At 38.3% G+C, this 12,218-nt stretch overlaps 1 protein-coding gene across 3 annotated transcripts in view; it reads right to left on the bottom strand.

Moving 5' to 3' along the window:
• Positions 1-12,218, bottom strand: part of rtkna (rhotekin a) — a 74,877-nt gene that overhangs the window by 43,552 nt on the left and 19,107 nt on the right. Inside the window, exon 1 of one of the 3 annotated variants that reach the window (XM_067406116.1) lies at positions 8,583-9,187. The exons of the other annotated variants lie outside the window; for them this stretch is intronic. Within the exon in view, the coding sequence (XP_067262217.1) occupies positions 8,583-8,681 (99 nt within the window). The 5' untranslated portion in view covers positions 8,682-9,187. Of the gene's footprint in view, positions 1-8,582; positions 9,188-12,218 lie in introns of those variants that run through there. 3 annotated transcript variants of the gene reach the window in all.

The raw sequence follows: 12,218 nt of genomic DNA on the forward strand, positions 1-12,218 counted from the left end.
TTTTTTATTATTTGTAAAGTTTATGAAAGTTCACACTACAAGTATAAAGTCTACGATTTGACAACTTATTAACAATTAACTAACTCAATCATACTGCTTTTTAGAGTACAGTAACAAAAATTTCACAGAAGGTCATATAAGAGCTGTAGTTTCGATCCAGACTGGGTCATATCCTGACTAGTGTAGGCCGATATTTGCCATTTTTAAATGATCAGCATTGGCTGATAAGTTTTTTCTGTTTAGCCAATAAGTGTCATAAGCAGGACTTTTATTTTGAGAACCCAGCGCTTGCATGCAGATGTACAGGAATGCTCATACTCTGTCTTTGTTGACTGTCATTCACACGTGCGAATTGGATGCGGACGAGATTTCGGCTGTATATACGGGTGAGTACCTTCAAACCATGATGCCAGTTTGCCACTATGTCATAGCAAAGACTATAGATACACAAAATAAGACTCCTATTATGAATGGGAGAAACTGCAACACACAATATGACAGAATATGTTCTGCCTTCTCATTAAAATAGCCAATCAACAATTGGTAAAGTCATTGTGTCACTGCAGTTGCTGTTAGAAGTGCCATTTAGAGAGGACTGCACATGCGCATTGGCTGGTCTAGACTGGAAAATAAGCTTTTTTTTAATGCCATTTTTTATAACGCTACTTCATAAGAAACAACATTTATGGGACGGTTCATGTCAGATTTAGTTGTTATTTAATTGTGAGTTTTTGTGAGTTTAGCAAGCAGTTTTAGAGATTTCAGGATTTCCTCCTTTGAAATAGATAGGACTTGGTCTTGGATGCCCGAAATATTTGCCCAGAGGCATTGCAAATATGGCCACCAAGTGCACAGACTTTCCTTGAAAGGGACTTTGGTCATAATTATGTCATATTCTCATATGTACTGTGTGTAGCTTTTTTTCAAATTCATTCATTTTCTTATTTTTAATTTCTAATTATTTAAAATTAATATTATGTAAATACACATTTAATAGCAGCAATTGTTGTGATTGTGTTTATTTTAAATTAAATTGTGTGACGTGATACATTATCAACTTTTTAATCGGCCGCACAGCTCTGGAAGATATCAGCACTGGACATCAAAAACCTATAAGGTTGATCACTAGTCCCGATCCCATTCCTCCTGACTCTCTTTGTCACTTTTCTTTTTGGAAAGGCTAAAAATAAACCTAAAAAAGCACCCCCAAAATAAAGTGCTAGTAAAAGTTTACTAAATCAATTTTATTTCCAACATGAAAATGCTCTTACACCACTGAAAAAGTGGTGCTGAGCTGAAAATGACCAACAAATTGAACATGAACATCCAGACAGGCCGCACATCATCTTCAGAGCCCCAGAGCAAAGAGTACCAGGAGGACAAGGGCTCCTTTTCAGCTGTATCTGATAAGCTAAGCGCCCCACACTTCATCAGCTCTATCCCTGAAGCCTGGCCAGATGGTTCCCATCAAACTGCGCTAAGCATGAACAAACAGCGTAAAGTACATTATCTCATCTGTGTTGATTGAAGCTTTTGAGAAGCAACAGCCGTAAATTGTGAGCTATTCTCTAGAGGGTGGAGGTGTGCCGGTTTGTTATACTGATGCTAAAATGACCCTCCTGTTGTTCCATTCACTCCTCTGTCCAAAACTACCAACATGAGGCTTGATTCAATTACACGGCCAAGCGGACTCCATTTGCTTCATCTGCAAGTGGTGAGAGGGATAGGTCACCGCATAAACACCTACATTAGACCAAGCAAGAACTCATCCAGCTGATAGACTTAGGGAAAAAAGTGGGGATTGGGGGTAAATTACAGTGAGTGGCTTGTCCTTAGTATGAAGAGGTTTTGTTTATTTTGGGTTTCTTTCAACACAGAGAGCAACTGACTAGGCACTGCCAGAGCAGTCAAGCTGCTCTATGAATTAAAAATACTGCTTTCCCCTCCAAATTCAGCTCCTCCTGATACCGGCATGAAGCAAGTCATATGAGTCCAGAAACAGCAACCAGATTCAGTTTAGGCTAAGTTAACTAGTTCTTCTAGCATACACAAAACTAAAAGCAAATAAATCTAGAATATTGGTGAAATATATGAGATATACGTAGTATAATATTATCATAATAAATTATAAAAAATAACATTAGGCCTATATTACAATCATTTATAAAATTTATTTTAAAAATTGTATTAATAACAATCAAATAATAATATTTTTATATACCTATCAGATTTCTCCTCAAGGACACAAATGTCGACACACACACACACACACACAAAAAAAAAAAAAAAAAATCAGTTTTTGCATGTGTTATGTCCGTTCAGACCAACATGGAAAAAAAGGCAGACAGGCTGAATGAAAATACATATTCACTCACTGTCAGTAGGTGGCGCTTACAGAAAACCAGAAATATCCTAGTTACACAAAATCCTATTTACACAAAACAGCACAGATTTATGTTTCTGACACCCATTTGTTACAGAGAAGAAAGGAAGTCAAACAGTATTTACACGTTTTCTAAAAGCTGTTCAGATTTTTGTATTCGCTGTGGTGTTTATCAAACAAAACCAAATACAAGAGCACTGGCTCCAGATTCTTCCTCTGCTATTCGATGGCGCCAAGCAAAATAGTCTGTTCGTGAGCACCACAACGTTGTAGTTTTATGTAACAGAAGTGGCTCTGTTGCTGGGCATGTGACAAAAAGCACAAATGTTATTGGTTGACCAGTCGCATTGACAGCAAGAAAATGTTCATGTTGGTTTGGAAATTAAAATGTTTATCACACCATTTTTTTTTTTTTACGCAACATTGGTTGTTGTGTGAACAGGCCTGTGCAAGGCAACATGTATAGACCTGTACGTGTTGTGCTATATATATTGATATGGAAAGGCTTTGTCAGTGAAACTGGATAGACAGAAAATCTTCCATTCTGCATGAAACATATATGCCCATTAACTGAACTCCGACAGTGCAGACTCGACAGATTCAACAGCAGGTCTTATCTTAGAGAAATGAGGCTCATTTTCTAGAAGCATAACATATAGAATGCCTGCGAAGGGAAGGAAAGACTGAATAGGTAATAAAGTAAGCGGACTGGGTTAGAGACGGCGGTCTCCTCTAACACACTGAATGCTAGGAGGTGTTTTCCAAAGGAAGCTGGCTTGAGTCGAGGCATTTGGCTGGTTCCTGCACACAGAGTGTCCATTCAGCCCTGTTCCTGACTACACCAAGACCCAGGCCAGGAACGATAGAGGCTGCGCTGAGGCGTGGGTGCCCAACTACAATGCCCTCTTTCACTACCAGCCTATGCCTTCCTACGAATACCCCACCCAGCCTGGAGGGCATGGGGAGTGCCAGAACCCTGCAGATACAGGGCCTAGTCACGAAAAAGCAGAAACACTAAGGCTCCTTGAAACCCAGTTTGTATGTTGAGAATTGGGTTACTTGAAAAGAAACAAAACATACAGTAGTGGTCAAATATGTACTCTTGCTCCATTTCCTTCTTAAATCAATAAAGACTGTTGGTGAATAACACTGAAATGTGTGGCCCCAACATACTTAAAGCTAAATCGAAGAACGAACTAGTGTTACGTCATTAGGCAATTCGTTTCGTGTTCGAAACAGCTTGGTCCATTGGTTTGTGGTGATTACATAAAATGTAGGTGTGGCTCTGCAACGCCACCTTCTGACATGGAAATCTTCTCTGTTCATTTCTTCTGTTCAGTCCGTCAAGGTTAGATGTGAATAAAAACAAAGACACTGGAGAAATGCTTTATAGTACTGAAGTTGACTGCTTTCTTTAAATGGCTCATGAACTGCATTGTTTTATTGTTTTATAATGTTTCCTGGGGTGAACTTATGTTAGTATGATTTTTACATCAAAAATTTTCAATTTAGAAATAAAAGGCATACCCTAATTTTAACCCCCTGATTTTAATGCTCTGTTTTAAGGGGCGTGTCTGCTGTGATTGGCTAACATCTTTGCATATGAAATAGCTAAATATTACCCTCTATCTCGAAAACTTTTAGCACAATTTTACTATAAGAGCTCTCAAGTTTAACTAATCGTGAAAAGTGCCGATTATAGCATTAGATTTAGATTGTGGCATGAAAGGTTGCAGTGATGAACACTGTAGCCGATCACAGACATGTTGAGCTCATGAATGCAGTGATCTCATCAGTGCAACTCGACTTCTGCACACTAACAAATGTTTTCAACATAACTAACAGTGCAAACACAATGTAAATAAGAGATTTGTTGAATATAACGGGAGTTTCGGCGAGAGTCCAGAACTCACTGTCACTGATAAAATCATGCTGTTTGATTGACAGCTCCAGCGATTGTAAAGGGAGCACTTTGATCGCTTTCTATAATTAAGTTAATTTTGTTATTGAGAGGAAAGTGCACAGCACATATTCATCTTAATTTTGCTCCCAGCAGTCTTGGTAGTGTCATGATGCTCTCTATAACAGTAAACCTGTATGCTCAGCTTTTTCGAACATCTACCCCTAAGCGAAGAACAAAAAAGAACTTCGTTCTAAGTATATTTAAACCTCACAATCCATAACAAAGCTAGTTAAACATCTCTCCAGCTGAACTAATAGAAAGAAAAGAAGACCTTATTTTACTATGGATGAATGGGTAAACGACAGAGTAAATGGCTCTGGCATGCGCACATTGATGACCTCTAACCTTATGAACCCTGAAGAGAGTCACGTTTGGCTCAGGCTCACCACTGGAGTTCATTCATTTCAACAAAATTCTAAAAGTAAGCTTAAACTAAGCATTCCAAAGTTATATTTGACATTTCTTGTGGATGTTCAAACAAAGAAATGGGTGGTGCAGTGAGATTTCATATCCCACATTATGCAGTTAAGAACTTGTTGGGAGGTAAAAACAAATATCAAGAGTCGTCTACTATCGGGCCAAACATGACGCCTGTACCTGCTGAAGTGTGGCGATTATCTAAGGTGGAATCAGGTCACACTGGGGGTTGTAGGTGAGGTGAGAGGTCTGCCCTTTCCCAAGCATTTCATCATGCTCTGGCTGGAGTTCAAAGACCCACAGGACAGCATGGGTGGAGGCCAGAGTTATGAGGTCCTTTTTTCTTGTGCAAGCACAATAAGGTTCTTCTAGGGTCATTTTAGTTGCACAACATACCATAAGAAATGAATGCGAGCAGCAGGCATCATTCCTGCTGGGCTGGACACACAAAGGCCACACTGATCCACCTGAGGGGAGGATCCCTGGTAAACACACTGCTTAGAGAGTATAGAGAGAGCTCTGTATCTGCTGCAGATCCATGTAAACAAGCTGTGTGAATGGAAAGAGAAATCACTAAATCCTTGCAACTTGTTCAGTTCATGTTATCGACTCATTCCACAGAAAAGGCGTCAGGGAACTGAAGAGATACAAAGATCACATTGTTGCTTGATTATCATTATGACCTTGAGCACATTCGTGAGACTGTCCCCTAGAATTAATGCACAGTGAATTGCTTTGTTAAATGGCAAATAACGGATGAAGCATGACCTCCTGTTTATAATCAATCAACTCAATTTTATCTTATAATCAAACACTACCGTTCAAAATGTTGGGGTCTGTAATTTTTTGTTTTGATTTTGAAGTAACAGTTATATGTAGAAACTGTTTGAAGTAACAGTTATTGTGAAATATAATATATATAGTATTTTTGAAATGTAATTTATTCCTGTGATGGCAGAGCTGAATTTTCAGCATCCTTATTCCAGTCTTCAATGTCACATGATCCCTCAGAAATCTGATAGGCTGATTTGGTGCTTGAGAAACATTTCTTATTATTATCAATGTTGAAGCTGAGCTGCTTAAAGGATTAGTCCACTTTAAATTGAAAATTACCCCAAGCTTTACTCACCCTCAAGCCATGTGTATATGACTTTCTTCTTTCAACCATTCTGTATCCAACTTACAAAGAAAGTGTAACGCCTCTTGCAGTTCAAAATGCTTATGCTATGTCCTACGCCTTTCGTATTTAACTTACAAAAATAGCTTAACTGACACAACGTCAGTTACGCTTTCTTCCTTTATAACTTGTTAAATATGTTTATTTTTCTTACACTAACGTGATGCTTCGCATCAGAAGGCCTTTATGCTGTTGTCGGGCTAGTCTGGATGCTCAAACAAACAGAGCAATGTTTTTGCGACAGAGGCAGAATGTTACACTTTTCAGGGAAATCAACCTACAAATGTCTCTACATATTATGGAGAAAGTATTAACATTGAAAAAATACTGGTAGGTGTACCATCAGCAAGCTAAATATAGAGAAAGCGACCCATCACCCCTCAGGCAGGGACTGGTGAGCAAAAGCAACTCACAATATTAAGCACTACCTGAGTGACACAAAAGCATTTCCATATCTACAGCATGCTATTGTATGTGCGGTCAAGCAGAGATGACATCATACCAGCCAATCACTCTCATTAAGCTCAGCTATTTCCTGTTCCCATCACCCATCACAACAAGAAGGCTATGAATCACAGCTTTGCAGCAACAAAAGGTTGTGACGACACCGGGAAAGTGTACTCCTGGTTTTCAAGAGACAGAGACATCGTAAAGGAAGGACACGAGAGGAATGTTCACATAGTGCCAAGAATGTGGCTGCCTCGATTCTGAAATGGACTTGTTAAAACTTGAAGCCTGACTGCAACTGCTAGCGCTAACAGTGGTCCCCAATCATTCAGAAAACCACAGGTTCCTGCCTCCGCTGCACTGGAGAATATATCACCCCCTTGTGCAAACTCTGGCTAAGCAAAATCATTTACCATTTTATGTTGTCAGACAGCCCAGAAAGACTTTCCTCTTTAAATTAATCTTTACAACAACAATGGGGTCCACAACCTCTCTCTGCCATCCAAAAAACACTGTTTAGAGGTTTTGAAGATTATAGGTGAAAGACCAAAATACAACAAAAATATATTTTTATTATAATCAATGTTAAAACCAGTTGTACTCTGGAAACTGACATTTTTTTGGGGGGGATTTTCTGATAGTTCAAAAGAATAGCATTTATTTGAAATCAATAATGTATCCTTGCTGCATAAAAATAATTTCTAAAAAAAAAAAAAAAAAAACATTTATTTGTATATTTGTGTTTTCGTGATCAATCATTACCGTCACATCAAGTTCTCATGTCCAACCCTAATTTAGAAGGAATCCAACATGTCTACAGTGGGCAGCATTTTGCTAGATCATACAAAGAGTCCATTTTTTACATGAAGATCACATGGGTGATTAAATTTATACACAGAGGCCCTTTCAAACTGACACAAACTTGAAGCTAATTGACTTCTGAGAACTCAAGACTGCCAACATTGACCATGAAATATTTAAATGCACCAGGAATCTATGATGATGTCTTTCAGCTCAAAGGAGGCGCCTCCATGTCCTTTCACTATCTCAGGATTCAAATTTAGGGTCACATTGCAGGAATAGTGAGTACGCAATCTGTCTGCACGCAGGCACCCTGGAGGAGTGAGGTGTGATCTCAGCATGAGCTATGAGAGGAGGCTGAAGCCCAGTTTGGTCACCCACACAAAAAACCCCATAGAGCTCAGAGCAGTGACGGGGGCTGAGGCAGTGTTCATCATGTCATTCACTGAAATACTAGGCGTTCCTAACAGACAACAGCTGCAGGGCAAAAAGACAGCAAACCAGAGTATGGTATTTGATATGTACTTTGATATTTATCATATAGTTTACCGTGTGCCTCCTGCTTTCTAAGTAGTAAATTAAAAATTTTCACCATTACCACTGCTTACTTTGTAAATCAGTATAAGAGGTATTGCCACATAACACTGAAGTCTTCAAGGAAGAAAGGGGACTTGACTTTAAAATAAGGTAACAGTATGTTCAAACCGATATCAAGTGTCCAAATGTTTCCAAAGTCAAATGAAGTCTCTGTGGAGGCACTTGCAAAAGTGCTTACATTCATTTGTATGTTTTTCATGGTAAGCTTATATGTTCAAGCACGGAAGACCAAAAAAATTCACAAAACCAGGCACAAACGTTCAACAACACACACTTTCATCCCATGAGACTCTGTCTTGTGCGATTGCAGCTGCAGCAGGACCATTGGAGAAATACTGCTGCTGCTTCTGTTTTAAGCATTACTGACTAAACACACCAAACTGACATAGACAATCAAAGACATTGCACATCAACATCATTGTAAGTACGGCTGTACTACGACATGTATAGGCTACAGAACTCTCAAAACGTTTAACACTGGAAAACTACCAGAGCAAGACCACATAAGTGATCTCTCACACCTTATTACAGAAAGTATTTAATTAGATCCTCACCTACAGACTAAGATTTTTAATTTTATAGCACAGCAATGACATTTATTCTTATTCTCTTTATTTGGAAATCCCATCTTTTAAATGTGCTAATAGATTGTATGATTTGTTTATTGCATCTCAATATCATCTGATTGATTTAATAGACTAATAACAACATTCAGACCTAATTCAGATGTCCATAAGCATTTTAATGTAATTCAAAGGAGGCATAAAGATCAAGTTAGGTTATGAGAATACCTTTACCTTTAAACTCAGGGCAATCTGACGGATGTATATCATATTGAGATCCTCTAAAATACGAAGTTTCTCCTCCATGTCTGCGAGTCTGTTTATGGGCATCATTCAAGAGGAATACCAGCTCCTGCTTTAAGGTTCAGTCTCCCACTGCTCTTCAAACCATCAATCTATCTTGAGAGTGTAGAAACATTATCGGAAGAGAGGAAGAAGTTGACGAGTATCTGAATCACACACTTCCAAACGCATCCAAATCCAACAGCGTGTCCTATCCAAGAAAATAGTTTTCACATTACAGACCAGATGTGTTCGGAAACAACAGTTCATGAGATGCGAATAACAGGAAATATAAATGAAGGTAACGAAAAAGAAAGACGGATGAGTAAAAATATCTCTCCAGCTGCTGTACTACACGACCTCCAAGCGTCCGCTCGTCTATAAGCCTTCACAACAATAGCGAGTGGATACAGTAAAGAGACGCTCTCTACTGCATTAAAAGACGACTTTCTTAACACCCACAAATCACATTCTCCCCGTCAGTATAATGGGTCATTTACATGCGGTTTCTTTCTTTGCGTCCCTCAGTGCTGATGTGAGTGTGTCTGTGTGCTCTAGCAGGACTTTCCCACAAAAGGGCATCAGCGCGCGTGGACTGACTGTACCGCCTCATTCACCATTCAGCTCACAACACTACAGCACAACTACCGGCGCGAGAGAAACTACACGCCCTTCATAAACAAACAGCCGAATATCAATTATCGCAATCGCGAAAGCCTTCACATCATTCAGAAAGGGGATACGAAAGGAACTAAAAGACCCCATAAAATATATGGCCAAGAAATCCGGCTTTAAAAGGCAAAAGCAGAGGTCGATTGGTGATTCAACGCTGTTACCCAAGTTACTGTAAGAAAAAAAAAAAAAAATAGGCTACATTAAAACAATATGATAAAATAAATATATTAAATAACTAAAAAATGAAATGGACTTACACAAACAACATCTTTTGGTCCTAGCTCGCCCCTATTAAGCGACAGCTTAATTTAGGCAAAATTGGTTAATTCTGGCATCTGGTTAATTATTATGTTTGTTTATTTTTTATTTTTATGTATATTATTTGCTGTTATCATTGCAAAAATCACACAAACCAGACTGTATATACTTTGCAAATACCATATAAAAAGAATAAAATATAAAACAGCTTTGACAATCAAGATTTCTTGAAGCTTAAAGGGATAGTTTATCCAAAAATAAAATTGTCATCATTTACTCATCCTCAAGTTGTTTTAAACCTGTATGAATTACTTGGTTCTGCTGAACACAAAAGAAGATATTAGGAAGAATGTCAGTAACCAAACAGATCTTGCCCCCCATTGACTATCATAAAAAATATGGTAGTCAATGGGGGGGCGAGATCTGTTTGTTACAAACATTCTTCCAAATATCTTCCTTTGTGTTCAGCAGAACAAAGAAATTCATACAGGTTTGGAACAACTTGAGGGGGAGTAAATAACAACAGAATTTTTATTTTTGGGTGGACAAGTTTCTTTTCTCTTTTTAAAGGGTTAGTTCACCCAAAAATGAAAATGATGTCATTAATGACTCACCCTCATGTCGTTCCAAACCCGTAAGACCTCCGTTCATCTTCGGAACACAGTTTAAGATATTTTAGATTTAGTTCGAGAGCTTTCTGTCCCTCCATTGAAAATGTATGTACGGTAGACTGTCCATGTCCAGAAAGGTAATAAAAACATCATCAAAGTAGTCCATGTGACATCAGTGGGTTAGTTAGAAGTTTTTGAAGCATCGAAAATACATTTTGGTCCAAAAATAACAAAAACTACGACTTTATTCAGCATTGTATTCTCTTCCGGAATCCTTTCCATTGAATTGATTCCATTGAATCCTTTCATCTGTCGGCGTTGGTAATGCACTTTTACGTCACCGTGGTTGTTTTTGGCGATTAGGACATCCGCGACATGCACAATTGCGCACCATTTTAAATAATATAGCAATACCAAAATACGAACAATGTAGAATAGCTTGAATACAGCGTGCGTCTCCCTCAGACTGTAAACGAAGCTCGGGCGCACCGGATAACACGTCAGCAGCATCACTGCGGAGTCGTGATCCACACTCCGGAGCAGAAGGGGGCGGTAATGCACCAATAAGCTGGATGCCAACCGCCGTAAAACAGGAAAGAAGAAGAAGAAGAAGCAGATTGACGAGAATACAATGGTGAATAAATTTGTAGTTTTTGTTATTTTTGGACCAAAATGTATTTTCGATGCTTCAAAATGTTGCGGATGTCCTAATCGCCAAAAACAACCACGGCGATGTAAAAGTGCATTACCAACACCGACATATGAATGGATTCAATGGAAGAGAAGACAATGCTGAATAAATTCGTAGTTTTTGTTATTTTTGGACCAAAATGTATTTTCGATGCTTCAAAAACTTCTAATTGACCCACTGATGTCACATGGACTACTTTGATGATGTTTTATTACCTTTCTGAAAATGGACAGTTTACCGTACCTACACTTTCAATGGAGGGACAGAAAGCTCTCGAACTAAATCTAAAATATCTTAAACTGTGTTCTGAAGATGAACGGAGGTCTTACAGGTTTGGAACGACATGAAGGTGATTCATTAATGACATAATTTTCATTTTTGGTTGAACTAACCCTTTAAGTTGTTGTTATTCTTGTTGGTTCTCTTGTTTTCTTTGTAGTAATATTTTGAAAAACTCAATCAATATAATTATTAGAGAAAATAAGTGTTTCATGCCCTAATTTGTACCCTATTCATGTAAAGTTCCTCAAATGAAGCCTCTTTACTGCTTCAGGAACATGTGTCTGCATGCTGCCTTAGCTGGAATATATAAGAACATTAACTAGGAAACAAAGGGTCCATCTGTCCGCTCAATGAGAACAGTGCTTTGTAACTGCACTCTGCCTAATACTTTCCACATAATGATGACATCCAGCTTCATAAATCCAACACAATTAGTCATCTTGATTGCCAAGCATGATTTATCGACCTGTCAAGCAATACATTTATTAAAAGACATACTACTGAAATATATATTTCGTACAGTGGCTAATATGTGTTTCCAAGGTATCAATCTTTAATATATGCTCAATAATTTAATACCACGGTTCAGTTTCAGACTCAAAAGAACCTTCTCACTGCAGTGAGTAGTAAAAATCAATGCATCAGCGCAAACGGTATACATTTTTATGGTCTTTAGGTCTACATTTTCAATCATATTCTTGTTTCTTTCCTTTTATTTGTTTATCTGTTTAGATATTGGCAACCTTTAAAGGGAAAATAAGTACACATTATTTAATGATGTTTCATTATACTAATAAAGGTGCTAAAGAGGATGTTTTGTTTAATACATTTTTGCAATATTACTTGAAACTGTCTTTACTAACTGATAAAAGAGACGTGTGTGGATTGACCCTCTGGCTTGTCAATCGCTGCCATGACGTTCCTTGTGAGAGGAGAGCGGCTGCACGCTCCAGTAACTTTCCACACTCCACAGGCACCGCATGCGATGTTTTTGTCCAGAGACAGGAGTACCAACTGCAGATTATGAGTTACCTGCGGTGAGTCCGACATAATGAATCCATTAACACGACA

This window comes from Chanodichthys erythropterus, chromosome 13, assembly GCF_024489055.1.
Source record: "Chanodichthys erythropterus isolate Z2021 chromosome 13, ASM2448905v1, whole genome shotgun sequence".
Classification (NCBI taxonomy): Eukaryota; Metazoa; Chordata; class Actinopteri; order Cypriniformes; family Xenocyprididae; genus Chanodichthys; species Chanodichthys erythropterus.